The following is a 15,945-nucleotide window of genomic DNA, read 5'->3' on the forward strand; positions in this document are numbered from 1 at the left end:
AGTCATTCTGTTGGTCAGAACAACCATTCCTGCTCGGTCACCTTTTTTTCACATGTTCATGATAATCCTGTAGTTTTTTAATAATATTGTTTCTGTATTGCAAGTATTTCATTGCTCCCTATTGTTCGGTGTGCCTTATATATGACACAATTTTAAAAATTGACCATTTATTGACAGTGTGCTTTATAATCCGGTGCGCCCTCTAGCATGGAAAATACAGTAATGTGTTACTTTTGCACCATATGGATTCACCTGAACCAGAAGAGAACTTTAGACACATTTGATAGACTTTTTTAGTGCTGTTTCCGTTCGACTTCATAGTGCTTATATTTAATTTTTTATTCAACCTTTATTTTACCAGGAAATGTCCCATTGAGATTAAAATCTCGTTTTCAAAGGAGTGCTGGAGTGTAGTTTGATATATTTTCAATACATCACACTATATTATTTGAAAGCAAGTGGAACATACTTAAACAATATTAATCATTAATTCATTTTCTTTGAAAATCATCAATGATTTGCAGATTTTACATTCTACATTTACTAAAATGCCCAAAGGAACTTACTATCCTCCTCAGTCTGAAAGATGACCTCTCTGCCCTCTTTCTTCCCCTCTTGGTTTGCCAGCGATAGACGGACGTGGATGCTGTGATATGGCGGCAGATCACGCAACGTGAAGCGCGAGGCGTTGTGCTCCACTGCCAGGCATTCGCGCACGGTGGTGTTGTGGTCTCCACCTCCTCCCGCCATAGTGTAGCGGTAGCACAGGGACACTGAGTAAGTATGGCACCGAGTCAGGTTGAATGCCAGATTCTCCCACTGCAGAGTCAATTGCCTGGACTGGATCTCTGTGGCTGTGAGTCCTCGCAGGGGCCGCATGGGCTCTTTGAGGAAAAAGAAGGAAATGGAGAAGGGGACAAGTTTGCATTAGAAAAGCTCATCAGAAACAATATTGGATGAAGACAGAAACGTTGCCATAAAAAAATAGTGCAACCTGATCCCAGGACTCCCCATGCAGTTCTCTCCCCCCTGCTTATGCTGTCATAATGCCCGCTCACACTACAGAGGTCAGTTTGCTGACGGGTAACATTCGCACTAATTAGGAGTGCAGACTGTGAGTAGCCGTTCGTCTCCCAACAGCCCCTTTATTTCTGTCACTGAGCCAGTTGACAGTAGTTCTTTGCCCCGAGGTTTAGTCAAGTCCAAAACTGCAGTACAAGTGTCACACAAGGACATCCACTACTGTTGGTCACCTCCTACTGCTGGGTCATGGGAACGATGGCCGCTTGTTATTTATAGAAGAAGCTAAATTTGTGTTGGTTTCCAATGAGTTAACACTGACCTTCTGTGACTTAATGAACAACAGCGCTGTCTGTAATACCCCCCCCCCCCCCCCCCCCCCCAGGTAACGGCTCACTGAAAGATACAGGGACCCTCTGTCCACAGAGGCACAGGACAGCACGTGTTTGAGAGGATGTCTGACGCTGAAGAGAGGCCAAGTTAGGCAAAGCACATCCTCTGCATCAATGGAGGCATTAATCAGTGGCCATTATTAACCCATTCAACTCTTTGTTGTCTGGTAATATGCAACATAATGTAGCGTATTTCTACTCATTAATGGGGCATTATGAGTAATGAGAAAGGGAAGCAGGAAATGACAACAGAGATAGGAAGTATGGGAGGAAGTTGAGGTAGTTTAAGGTTGCTGGCAAGGTCTTGGGTCCAACGCCGAGGCATGTGTGACTGAGCCTAGCTGTATACACTCAAAGAAATGGAAAATGTCTTTAAGAGTTTACAGCAGTCATGCACGAACACAACTCCACACATGGATTTTTCTGTTTTAAACTTTTTTTGGCATTTTTTTCAAAGAAATCACTCTTTCTATGTTGAGCCCTTTTTGTTGTCCATATTTGTGTTACTCTATCACTCCCGATCTACGCTAAGGCCTCAGAACTCATCAGCTTTCTCTTTTCCTTTGCTGTAAGACATAGATGGAAAATGACCAGACTGTTGATTTGAACCTCATCCAAAGAAATTTGGCGGCCAATAAACGAGTGGACACAGTAACCACAAAGTAGCCGGCTGCACTCCACCCGGTAAGAGACGTTGATGTAGCATCATTCACTTGGACTGAGGATTGTCTGACGGTGGAGATGATAGTCCGCACAGTCTGAAAGCTAAATAAAGAGGCATTTAACGGGAAAGTTGATGAAGCACCACCAAAGAGGCCACAGTGTGTTCATTATGAGCTTTCTCAAAGTGGATATTTGTGCAGCCCCTTCCCCTCTGCCTTGTCTTATTTGTCTGTATTCCAAAGGCGTCCATTCATGGATACAGGCCTAGAGCTGCATACTGATCAATACAGAGGGGGGATTAAGAGATGCAGGAATTTATGGTTTGTTTTGTCCATAAATTTGCAATAAACAAACTAAATTACGACCAAAAAGAAATCTTATGAGTTATTTTGATGTACAGCTTGGAGTCAAAAACTGTAATACTGTTTGTTGCTTTTGGATTCTATTCATGACAATTGTGAAGGTGTGACATTTTTACAAACAGCTTTATTCATATGTAGCACCGCTTTAAACTCCATTTTTGCTGGATGGCATCAGCGTTTATGAGTCCAACAGTCATGCTACAGACACACCGGGTATATGTGGGGCGGTCACAAATCCACTAAATGTGGGTTTGTGAAAGTACCTTTAGCATACAGTGTGCACACTGACTGTTATACAGTCCATACCTATACAGTAATACTAGCATATGTCCACCACCTACAATTGGAATAGGCTGGGTGCAAAATGCAGGCCTTTTTTTCACAGCTCTACACTGATATATGAAAGACTCTGTGTCATAAAATTCAAAAACTGCAGATCTTAATTGCCCTTTTTTTCAAAAGTTTGGTACTTCAGGTGTTTTGAAAAGGACACTGCCCAACCATCACTATCAAATACGAGTCCCTGATTTGTCAAAGTTCAACTAGTTTAACTTTCAAAGCGCCACATGTTTCGTATGTAGAGCCTGAAAACGGACTTAAAAACTTGTCGAGTGTCGCGTGAACGCACGAGTCTTGAACGCAGAAGCCCGAAACACACATTTACACATGTTTAGGTAGACTTTTCATTGAAAGATGTTCCTCGAATGACTTCAGTGTGAATGTAGCATAACAGAGTATAACAACTATAGATACGAAGATTTAATCGTTATATCTGCTTTTGCATGTGTTTTACTATGAAATTATTACTGTAATGTATTTCTAGGAAAGTCTAAATTACACAAGAAGTAACTGTCTTTCAGACTGGACTTGAGGAAAGACTGATTGAAGTTTAAACATCACTTCTCATAGTGAAAACAAAAGCAGAGATTTACAACTTTATGTCATTAAATGCCTGTTGTGGTGGTTTTATGTTTTGATTAGTCTGGCAGGCTGTGACTTCTCCTGGATGCCCTCCACTCCTCTGAGGACTGCTGTGAGAGTCACAGCTGCAGTCTTTTTCTCATTGAGCTCCAAAGAAGGTGTGGCCTTCTTGGGTTCTGTGTCTCAGCGTCTTTGAACCTTCTCTGTTTTTTATTCTGTTTATTCTTAAAACTTTTGCTAATTCGAGGATCTGTGTCATGACCTTCCTGCTCCTGGGTTTCATCGTTGGCCAAACGGCCAAAATATAAAAAGCTCCTGCTCCAATTGAAAGCTTGATAAATGACCTGCCAAGACCAAATATAGTTCTTGTACTTCCTTTAGGCTCTTTTTTAGCCATGCTTCTATGTTTCCTAGTCATAGCTGATCAAAAGGGTCACAGAGAAGGGGCTCTCCAGAAGGTCCAGGAACCCCACAGCAGCTGGAAGCGCATTAACACAGTTTGGGGACCACCTGCAGTACAAATGCTTGCATCTCTACTGTGTTTTACTTGAAGGACTTCAAGCTGTGCTAATGCACCGTGCTGATAATCACAGCAACGGCTCATCAAGCACACCTGGATGGCCATCAGAGCCAGGCAGGAATCTTGTTCACATTCACAGCCATTAGTTTTACAGCCTTCGCACCAGGACACTTTGACTCTACAAGGGGTGTGCATGTTTCTGTATACAGTCAAGGTGGCAAGCTAACTGGTTCAAAAGAACAGGGGAAAATAGCCATAGTCAAGAAAAACAAGAATATGTTGTTTTGTCTTGCTCTTCCTATAGTTGCAATCATTTATGCTTGGAATGTGATGGCAGAATGTGGAGTCAGCAAACCAGAGGGTTGGCGGGGCGCTGTGGGATGAAGGTGGGGAAAGTGTCTTAGAGGAAAACTAAACAAGGTGGATGAGGTTTATATCATTGGAGCTCACTGTCAGAGTGTAACAACAGTCCCGTGTAAGAGGCGTCATTCCCAATGAAGCCGTGTACGAGTCAGTCTGATGCAGATGCACAACAGAAAAACAATTTCAACCATCTGTCAAATACAGCTTTTCAGATACCTTGGGGAAAATAAAAAATCAAGGGACAATGACAAGCCAAATTAATTTCACCTACATCCTTCTGCACTAAACAAGTGCTGCATCTAAATGTCCTGCTCAAAAGCTCAGCAAAGCCAGCAGTATTGCTTTTCCCACACATGGCTGAACAAGCTAATACTGCAGAGGTTGAAATGTAAATACATCATTAAAGACTGAATTCAGAGACTTCACAACCGTGAGAGCTATTTCCATCTTTTGTGAACCGTCGACCGGTTCAGGCCTTCTAGTCGGTTTCACTCGTTTCTTGAAAACACATGAACATTTTTGTTCATCTGCATTTATTATGTTGTTACTTTTCTGTGACTTATGTGAGTTGATTGGGTTGGGGTTGGCGTGCAGAGAATGAGAGAGAAGGGCTGTGAGCTCACACAATGCCTGATGAATGAGTGGTGTCTTTGGCTGTTGGGAGAGGAGACGAGCTTCAATATGTCATTGGAAGGGAGGTTCTGCTGGAGCAGGGGAGGAGAAAATATGTGAGGGATGGTGTGTGGCAGAGAGAGACCCCTGGGCACGGAGAAGAGTGATGACCGTGGAAGACACAAATCCACTCACTGCCGTAAGGCAACTCCAAGCTCTCCATTTATTGTGGCTGTGACCATACAACACACTCATTGCAGAGTCTGACCAAGATAATGACTGCAACATCTGAGTGTGTTTTTGTTTCTCTGCAATATTGTTTCTGCTCTATGTGTTTGCAAATTCATGAATTAGAATGGATGGAGCTGTCTGGTACGCTGCTTTTCTCCTCCAGTGGTAATGTTACATTTGTGACAAATCCTGGAGAGGCACTAATTTAAGCTAAGAAATGTTGCTTAGAGCAGACTCTGTAGTCTGTATTGATCTGCAGTCTCTCCATGATCTCACATGCATTTTTTGTAATAATTGAGGCACAAACTATTTGAAGTTGCAGCTGTTTTTCCTCAAAGTTGCAACAATTTTCAACTAAACAACTAAACTACCGTAAACTCCTGGTTATAGAGCGCACCCAATTACAAACCGCACCCACTCATTTTCACGTGTTGAGCTTCCTTCATGCATACATAAGCTGCATCAGTGTACAAGCCGCATGCAATAAGCAACGCGGCCAGCCTGTCAAAGCATGTCCTGACTCCAAGACTGAATGACGCTTTTAACCTCACTGTGGGAGGAGTCAGCATAGCGTCAGCTCATGTATTTGAAAATACCCACATCTAACAAACAGCATGCACGTCACTCCTGTTTCACAAGTTCCTCAGTTATGGTTTTTTTTTGTGTGTGTTTAGTTTTTTTTTTTTACTTATTGACAATCTAGGTATCATACATAAAATTACAAACAGTAACCATATAATCAACATTACATCCCTCAGTTATGATGAGGAAATTTACACCCGCGATTCCCCATTTCCCATGAGTCTTAGGGGCTAAAGGCGGGGCTATTCCCCGGGTCACCACACTGTTGTCAGTGTTTAAAGAATGAGCAAGGAGCAGCGGTGGATGGAGGGGCGAACGGGGGAGCAGAACTCCTTCCGCTTGTGTCGCGGCAGCATTATGGTAGTAACAGGGCTGGTTAAAAGAACTCACCAGTTGAACCATGACTGAAGTGTCTAAGACCTGAAGTCAGGTGCATGCTGTTCGGCTGCTTAGAGGTGTGTAAATAAATAATTGGCTTGCTGCTTGGAGTTGGATTACGCATTCAACCCCAGCTCCGAGATCAAAAGTACGTTCAAGGCGGCCGCAAAATAAATCCACAAATTAGCCGCGTGACTGAATAAGCCGCAGGGCTGTAAGCGCAGGAAAAAAGTAGCGGCTTGTAGTCCGGAATTTACGGTAGTTAAAAGTTTGCCCAGCTGGTTGTTTTTCCCTCCAGTTTTTTTAAATGAAGTTTCATGTGAACCTTATAATAACTGAATAAAATTACATTTTTTAAACTGTAATCTTTTTAAAATATTGTTTTGTGTTTGTGAAAGAGTGAGTTTTGAACAAATATATAACAACAGCATGTTTGATCAAATTTACACACAAAATACCAACATAATGTAAATGTTTATAAATAATTGTAACTACACAAAAATGTGAAGATGTTGACATTTTGGGCGGGCGTGGTGCAGTGGTAGGGCGGTCGACCTATGATTGTAAGATTGCAGGTTCAATTCCCACCTCGCCCGCCCGTGAGTCGAAGTGTCCTTGGGCAAGACACTGAGCCCCACTTTGCCTCTGGAGGTAGGTTGGCGCCAGTGTTCGGCAGCAGAGCACATGAGGCTCCCCGCCACGTGTGGGCGGAGCTACTGCCAACGTTTTTCCTCGCCCTCAGAAAAGACACAGGAGATGCTGAGAGATCCGGTGCATTTATTTTGAAGATCTCCACAAAGGCGTTGGCAAACTACTCAGTGTGAAACCTGAGCCTTTTTTGATGAACATGGAGTGAAAATTAATCATTTACACGTGGTCATCTCTCACAGCAGACTCGTGTGCCGCGGCACAGTGGTTGAAAAACACTGGCTTAGATGCTTAACAGAAAATAAAACAAGACACAACTTAACCTAAACTACTTTTTTAATGTGAAGAATTGAATTTCAGTGTAAGCAGTTTGAAAGAGAGTTCTTAACTGTATAATATAATGGTTATTATGGTGATATGATATAGTGGTTGTAATGTTTATATGATATAATGGTCCATCAGGACTGATAGATGCTCAAATGGTCTGTCAATGACTGCAGAACAATCAAGTAATTGGAGTACAAATAGGATACTTGATATTAAAATTGTACTCTTACACAGACTTCAAAGTTCATCTGACTAGAATCAGATGAACTTTGTTTGGAGACACCGATAACGTTTTTGCATTTAAGATAAAACCGGAACTTTGGCTCCAGTGTTTACATTCATGGCTTTTCAACCGTTGACGCAATTATCAGAAATCGGCTGATCCTGTCGTGGAGACAGGTTCGTTACCATGGTTATGCAGCCTTTTACATTAGTGATGATGAGCATATTGATGCAAAACCAACACTGCATCACAATCAGCTGATTTGCATCGATTGCGTAAACTGTCAAATATTATGGTATGTCAAAGAGCACGTGTTTTTTAGGTGTTGGCAATGACATCTTTGGTGTTTACAACTGGACACCCCAACACACAAGTGCTGTTTGGAGTGAATGCAGCATTATTGATTGATTGATTTCAAACATTTTAGTCAATACAATAAAAAATTCAAACAGATTAATTAAACTCTTTACAGAAATGATGAAATGCATATATTAAAAAAAAAAACAGAAAAAAACAAAGACACAGTTAAGTCACATTTGATTATTTAGTTATAGTGGTCATTAACTAAACCCGACAAAACTGGTTTAAAAATTTGTATAGTTCAAGTTAATTTTCTTTAGTTGCCACATAAAAGCTCTTTTGAGAAAGGAAAACTCTAGCCAGCTGCAGGCTGGAATGGAATTTTACAACTAAAAAAGAAAATGTTGCTTACAAGTTTTTTTGCATGAATGGTATTTTTGTCTTTGTGGTTATAGATTATATTTAGGACCAATATATTGTTGGTCAATTTCATATCTCTTATGTCACCTTTTCTTAAGCATTCTTTCATTTTATACTTCATAATTATGCAAAAACAGGGGTATGGAATTTTGAATGACAGAGCTAGCTCTCCATTGGCCTATGTTCCAACAGCTGTCAATCATGTTTGAGTTATTTCTCTGCCCAAATCTAAAATGACAGAGACAACCAGAAAGCCCCAAAAAAGAGTTTAAACCAACCCAATGCATTGGGATTGTTCATCTTAACCTAGAGTCTTGTTAAAATTCTGCAAATTTCAAAATAAAGGTAGATATTTGATTGCAAAGCAGCAATGCAGAACCAGAACAGTGTCCTGTTTTCACTTTAGCCAACTGATCCAATCTAAGATGACATTAGCAAAGTCAGAGGGCAAAAGCCAACATTCCTTTTCTTTGATCAGCGCTAAAACCTGCTTAAAGCTGTCAGCATCCAAAGTTCTTCTTCTTACAAGGAAAGATAGTTCACTTCATAGGCAGATGGATTCCTTTGTGATTGGGATCTTGAAAACCCCATGGGACTCCACGTCTTACAGAATTATTGCAGTGGTTCAGCATTAATGAGGGAGAAAGTCTTTTTATTCTGCTGCAAATCCAGATTAATCCTCAGATATTGGGGGGAAAAAAGTTTTTTTATTAAACGCTAGAAAATGAAGGTAAAACAAAGTGAACATGCATTACTGCTTTTAATTTGAAATTTAAATATAATCAAAATGTTTTGGAGATTTCTGATGTAATATCAAAAAGATAACCATATGTGTGTCAAAAAGAATGCTATTTAAACATGCCAACATGATTCAATGCAAAAGCAGACATAGATATGCAGATTACACATAGTCTGCATGGTAGAACCCAACCCAACATGCCATCACAACTCTTTAATCAAAACCCTCTTTTGTTAAACGTGCACATTTCATATCCAAAAAGCTAACTCAAGGCATCTAGTTGTTATCTTTTGAATAAGCCTCAAACGAATGGAGCCATGTGAGCAGCAATTAAAGTCTCGCTCTCTGTCTCCCACAGCTCCAGAGTTCAGAGAACAGCAGCGATAACAAATGTGCCTTTTCTTATGCGATAAGTGCATCAGTGACTGCGTCAGTGCTCCTCTATCAGCTCCTCTGATTTAATTTTCAGCAGATTATCCTGACAAGTCTGCTGTTGTAATGAAAGACTTAAAAGTTATGACGTGTGGCTGCTGGGCATCGGACATGAGCCGAGGATCTTTTCTTGCATCGACTTCATTACATGCAAAGGAGACACATTTATTGTGTGAATGCTGTGGCGCATTCACACAATAGTGTTCCTGTTTTTCTTCCGTACACTTTTTGGACGCCCCTAGTTCTTCAACGCCTTCATCTATTCAGCAGTTGTTCAGCTCCTTCAGGAGATGGGTGCTTGAAAGTTTCAACTACAAAAAGCTTTAACTTTTTAAATTATTCAACTAACTACCGCTATTTTACCTCCATTGAAAACGCCTAACAGAATCTTCAAATGCCCCTTTTTCAATTAAAAACTCTCAGCTCTACAGAACAATAGAACTCAAGAAGACTTTCAACTACAGAAATCATTCAACTTTTAAACTACTTAGCAGACTTTGGGCTCTTGAACTTGTATTTTTATTTTTAAAACTCCTTACGGTTTTCGAGATGTTCAAGGCTGAAGTCCTCATGTGAGCTTTTGAATGAATAGTCTATGTGAACGGCTCTGCGGACCAGGCAGGAGAGTGGAGGATAGTTGGTTCATTTTGCTTAAACTCTGTCATTCTGTCCCTAACAGAAAAGGTTTTTACATCAGAACGTAGGCATTTTTCCTGGCTTTTGGACAATCTAACTCTGAAAACCCAGAGGCATTTTGTTTTCTTACAGCAGCCCCAAATATGAGCAAAAGGTTATGATTTCTTTCATTGTTTGGGCCCAGTGCACAGCTATATTTTAAAGGACCCGCTCGTTTCCATGACGACCTCGGAACAGTCCATCTCACACACACGCACACACCTAAAGGCTTTTGAAGCATGTTTGAGCTTTGATTCCCCTGTGTGCTGAAAATCCATTACAAATCCACTTCATTACACACATTGACCAGATTTCAGTTTGTATGAGTTGATTATGTAAATGACCGCTAAGTCTTTGTATTAGCATCACTCTACCTTTTTGGGCTCCAGTCACTTCTTTAACAGTTTGTTTTAGTCATGTTTGACATCTACTGAGGTTCTCTCTTCGTATTTGGAGTTTAGCTAATATTTTAGCAAGCAATCAGCTTTAGCCTTCTATTTAGCTATTGACTTCAGCATTTTCAGTTTCCGTGTCTCCAGCAGTTTCAGCTTCAGTGTTTTCAGCGTCTTCAGCAGGCAGGTTCAGCTCAGAGCTTCCACACTGGCATTATCGCAGGTATTGCTGTATATCTAGTTGGTATTATTACATCCTGCATCAAATGTAAGAACCTAAGTGATTTTGAAACTCCCAGAGAAGAGTTGTGTTGGGGAATCAGTGCAGCCTCCATGTGTATACTTCATTTCTTTTTGCCACACACACCTATTTTCAGGGTTTCTGCATTGTGTCATCCCTGCACACTCCAATTAACCTATACATAACATGTTTTAATAAGTCTTTTCAGAGGAGCATCAGTGCTGTCAATCACACATTATAATATGCTTTTCCAAGACCAACAAGACACTAAAGAGCCTTTTATCTCTCCAAACATTGCCTGATTTTGAGGAATAAAGAATGCTGATAAAAGACAATAAAGCATACTGCTCTGTATGAAGGTAGCCTGCGGAGTTTCTGAGGTCTGGGAAACCTCACACCATATGTGTAACATAACCTTCAATTGCTTGCAAAGGAAACACTAGAGGGCATCTATAAAATAGAAACCCAACAATGAATGAGGAAAGCTGTGAGGCGCGTGTCAGTAACAGCATCATAAACATCCCTGCGAAGAACTAACTGCCTATCCCACTTTGCATTTATGCTTAGAGTCAAACTAAATGGTACTATAAATATCATACTACATAAATGTACCACATGAGGGGCCCAATCAGGGCTCTACAGTCCAACCAATGTTGTCGCATAAATAAGAATGTAAGTTTTTGTTTAGGAGAATGGACATCTGAGTCGTTCAGTTTGGCTCCGTGTGCTCGTGTGCCTGGTGCCGGGGCAGTTGGAGTGGAGGAAAAAGTCTGTTAAAATCCTAAAACATTGGAGCTCTAGCTCCAGTCCACAGTCTTTGGACTACCAACCCTTCAACCGTCAACACATTTAACTTAATTCCAGCTGATTCTTGTGCTGATATGCAGCACCACACGGTTGTAAGGTGTTTGTGTAACCATCGTCTATCAGCGGATCCCTTCGCAGAGAAACGGGGCTTTGCACCACAGCTCTACGTTGGTTATGTGTTGCATGTTGGCGCAAAGCCAGAAAGGAAAGCCGCTTTTCTCTGCGTCACAATCAGCTCATTTACCTTGATCATCTCCAAAAAGCCTGTTTAGGTCAAGGATGAACTACGGTGGCCCTGAAGTTCAAATCCCATCAACTAATCACTCAAGCAACGACATCCTAAAGATCACAACAATTAAAAACACAAAACAAATAATTATTTAAAAAAAGAAACAAGAAACAGAAAAAAACCCAACATGAAACGTTTCAGAAAACAAGGTAATTTTCAGAAATCAAAATGTTAAAAATTACAAAGAAAAAACTAGAAAGAAGTTGGTGTTTTGGGACATCATGCTGTTATCTGACATGAAGCGCCTCAAACCAAAGACATTTAAGTAACTGCTGACCCAAACATCGACACTGCTATAAAAAAATACATTGATTAATAAATTAAACAACAGGACATACCTGTGAAGAAATTCTGGACATGCTCTGTACGAATCACAAAACTTTATACGAAGTTTTTTAGCTTACATTTTAGCTCAGTGAAGTGTTTAAAGTCCCACTACTACTATATTTTTTAATTATGATTATGCATTTTTTTGCCAAAAATGTGAAAAACTGTGTGGTTTTCTTGGGCATACTGCAGTTCCTGCAGAGCAGCAGGAGTTCATTACCTCTGAGTTGTGGGCGGGACTGTTTGTACGGGAGTAATCCTCAGCAGGTCTCTCGTGAAATCTTTGTTTATGCTACTTACAGCCCCTCACAACCCCGACATAACATCACTGGTGCAACAATATTGCAGCTATCCAGATTCAGACGAGGAAAACGACGACGCACATGGATCTATTTGTCTGACAGGATGCAGTGGAATGGAGCAGAGCAGGCAAACTTTGGTTCACCCCTTTCTCTTGCTGTGTGTTTTTTATTTGCTCTGATTCGGATAAAGAGCTACTCATCAATGCAGTTTTAATCTTAAATTATTTTACATCTGTCCTCCATCATTAGAAAAAAGCTACAAGAAAATGTCAAAAACACCAATTTCATTGGAGTAGGTCTTGAAACAGCAACTTTTTCATGTAATTAATCATTAATGTAGAACTTTGTTTCAAATAAAGGACTTTGTTTTGATTACAAGTTTGTAAGTTAATCATTTTCAAGTCCAAATGCTGATATTGACAGTGCATAAAAAGGAAAGGGACCATGTAAAAATGCTGAATAAGGGATTGTGGTCAAAAAGGTGAGTGCACCGAACTTTCATGCTGCTGCACCAAAGAGAAAAAGTTAAGTACAACAAGTGGAAAAATGAGTCTAGAGTCCTCCAAATGTACAAATTACACAAACAAATTATGCACACAGTATCCCTTTTTTAAATAGAAAATAAATAAAATACTGTTTACGTGTCTAATGGCAAGTTAAGCCTAATATATATTTCAAAACAAATAAAAAAACAGCCATATCCAGACAAAGTAAAACGGCTAAAACACGCTGTTTGACTTTACATGATGCAGATTTTTTACTTGATTTAGTTTCTGTTATTTGTTTTCTATAACCTGCATTTATTTAACTGTGATCACCATAAATGGTGAAATGGTGGAGCAGGCATGTGTTACGTTCCTTTGCACCGCTTCACACCAGACAACTTCCAGCTTTAGATGGCAGAGATGTTCTAGTAAACAGTAGAAAAGAAGAAGAAAAAGAAGCCCCTCTCTGCTTGTCCAGTGTAAAGACCAAGGGCTAAATAAACTCGCGTTAAGAACCCGCGTTTGGCGAGTTCTTAAATGCAGAATCGCATACCTGATGTGTATGTAGGAATCTGCTGCTTTTGGAACTGGATTGATCATTAGTCAATGTTTAGTGCTGCATTTAAACGTTTGTAAGAACCTCTTGAGCATCAAGTGAAGGTAAATTCACAAAAACAGCTCTTTTGCTACAACAATTTAAACCTTGTTCTTTTTTATGTTAAAATGGAGACTAAAAACAAAATGTGTTTTTTGTTGCAGTTTTTCGTTTCTTTCAATTCTTTTTGAAGTTTTGAATAAACGGTATACTTGGTTTCAACATCTGTACGTGGCTAAAGGTAGGAGTCAGATTCAGACAAATGTCACCACAGTTTGAATTCATTCAGCTTCACAGGGCGGAGGAAGAAAGATGTGTGATCATCCACTTTACTCGTAAAAAGACATTTGCTTCTTGCTTCAGTGCAGCACTAGCTAACCAACATTAGCTGAACAAACACACTGAGGAAGCTGGCCTGTGAAAGTGAACTCTGTGAGGGCTCACCTGCACATTTCGTCCTGCTCACAAGGGGAGGTCCAGGAGGGCCAGTTCCTCCTTCTCCGGGCCGAGTCAGCAGCACGCTGATGTGGTACTCCGTGTCTGGATCCAGGTGCCACAACTTATAGGCGGCCATGTTGACTCCGTGCACTTCTGACCACGGAGACTGGCTAGCACGGTACTCAATTTCCTTCCTGATAATGGGGCCGTCTCCCAGGATAGAGTTGGTGTTGAGCTGGATGATCAGGTAAGTGGAGCCGGCACGGAGCAGCTGAGGCGGTGCGATGGGGGACGGAGGTACTGTCAGAGGAAACAAGAGCTGCGTTTCATTTTCTTCTTTAAAACCTTTATTGTCTTCATATGAGATAGTACAGAAGAGAGTCTAATATGCAAACAAAAGAATGAGGATGTCCAAACTAAGCCTGCTGGCCTGCTTTCTGCTCACTTCAGCTGCGGTCACATATACAACTACATACAACTGTCACGGCACGATGGGACGGCATCGGGAGAATCTTCAACATTAGCTGGTTGTGAATGCAGACGGATGATGTCATCACAAAGCCGGGCTGCCGAGCTCTGATTGGGCGATGTGTAAATGTCTCCAGATGTGCCACCAGCCGCCCGGTAGTGTACGCTTGCACATTCTCAGGACAGAAGAAAATATGTGCAGCACACAAAATGAAATTACATACCACTTACAAACATAATTATGGCATGAAAAAGGAGACAAGGACAGCCTCAGAGTCATGGCGTGTGCTGCACGCGTTGGGGGGGCTTCACAGTGGTCCTCAGTGCCCTCAGGGAGCTTGTGTGTACGCACAAACACATTCAAAATCACAGGGAACTTTATGCCATGGACGCCCACAGAGAAACCTCCACATGTGCCAGGGCGGAGGCTGACCCATGGGAAAAATGGTCCGGTCGCCGTGGATTTTGAACTTTTTCGGCCGCCGCTCAGCATGTAATAATGCGACTGCCGCCACCAAATGCAAGTGTTGCTGTGTTGCCACTGTGGGGGCCACCGTGGGGCCACTGCGGGGCCACCTGCTGAATTTGCTGAAAAATTGGAATTTAGGTCGCAGTGCGGTGCCCCTTTTTGGCATATGTGAGCTTTAGAGAACTGGCAAGTGTCACATGGACAGGAAGGGACCCAAAGGTCACATTGAATTGAATACGGGTCATTGTAAGTGCTGTCGGGCCAGGTTTGGGCCCAAACTGGTGGATCTGCATGACTCCAGCCGCCTCACACAGCTAGAGTCCACATCATCAGGGAAGGGGAAAACGGCCGATGTGGGCCAAACATCCGACACTGTCTGTGCAGGCAGACTTAGATAACTCTTCAGAAAGAGCCGGATGTGAGCAGGTCAAGAGTTTTTAAATGCCAGATTAGTCATAGCCATGAATGCGGCATTTATGGCCTTTTATGTATCTCCTCAAAGTGGAGACTGAAAGGAGCAGCTGTGGATGTAATGCAAAGAAAGAGACATCTCTGTAAGTGAGGGATCCTCAAAAGCTGCTCCACCACCCAAGAAAGAGTCGGACAATCACTGTCGGACAGGAATTAATTGCGGAGGCCTCCGCTCAAACGTCACTTACAAGCCGCTGCAACCCACTGAACAATTACACGGGCAAAAGTGTGAGGCAGAGGTGGGAAATGAAAAGAAACAAGGACAAAGCATGAGAAAAGATCAGAGTGAGATCTGCAGCTGTGACTAATCCCTCATTCCTGAAGAGGCGTCTCTGTCTTTCATGGCCCTCCTCGCTCTTGGCTTTCAACATTACCACAAGCTCACCTCCACTCTATAATGCTCCTCTAAGCCTGCAGCAGCTCGTCTTTAGGTCCACTCCATCTTTAATCAAAGGACAACTTCGGAAAGCAGCCACAGTGATCAAACTTCCTCACTTAATTGACAGTTTGCAGATTCTGCTAATATGTTTTTCTGTCTGTTTGTTTGTTTTTCTGCGTTGATCGTTCCCTTCAGGTATCCACTCAAACCACACATTTTCTCCTGGTGGTTCTTTTAGTTTCATCACGATTTTTTTCTATATTTATGATTTAAAAAGTTAGAATTTCACATTGATAAAGTTATTTCATGGTCAGAACACTGAAACAGAGAACAACTATCAACTAGAAAAGATAGTTAACCAATAACTACTACTACTAGTTAATAATTAGTCATGTGAGAAAGTCTGGTGACTTCTTCAGAACTAGTGAATATTTTTGACTAAATGAGATTCATGTCTCAATTAAACGTTCTCAA

The 15,945-nt window shown here is 41.3% G+C and overlaps 1 protein-coding gene across 4 annotated transcripts in view; it reads right to left on the reverse strand.

Moving 5' to 3' along the window:
• ptprub (protein tyrosine phosphatase receptor type Ub) overlaps positions 1-15,945 on the reverse strand; it is a 318,361-nt gene that overhangs the window by 124,229 nt on the left and 178,187 nt on the right. For all 4 annotated transcript variants that reach the window (XM_078932872.1, XM_078932871.1, XM_078932870.1 and 1 more), the window contains exons 7-8: positions 13,691-13,984; positions 567-884 (exon numbers count right to left, since the gene is read on the reverse strand). In XM_078932872.1, coding sequence (XP_078788998.1) covers positions 567-884; positions 13,691-13,984 — 612 coding nt within the window. The remainder of the gene's footprint in view (positions 1-566; positions 885-13,690; positions 13,985-15,945) is intronic.

Source organism: Oryzias latipes, chromosome 16 (assembly GCF_053564925.1).
Source record: "Oryzias latipes strain Hd-rR chromosome 16, Olatipes_Hd-rR_3.1".
NCBI lineage: Eukaryota > Metazoa > Chordata > Actinopteri > Beloniformes > Adrianichthyidae > Oryzias > Oryzias latipes.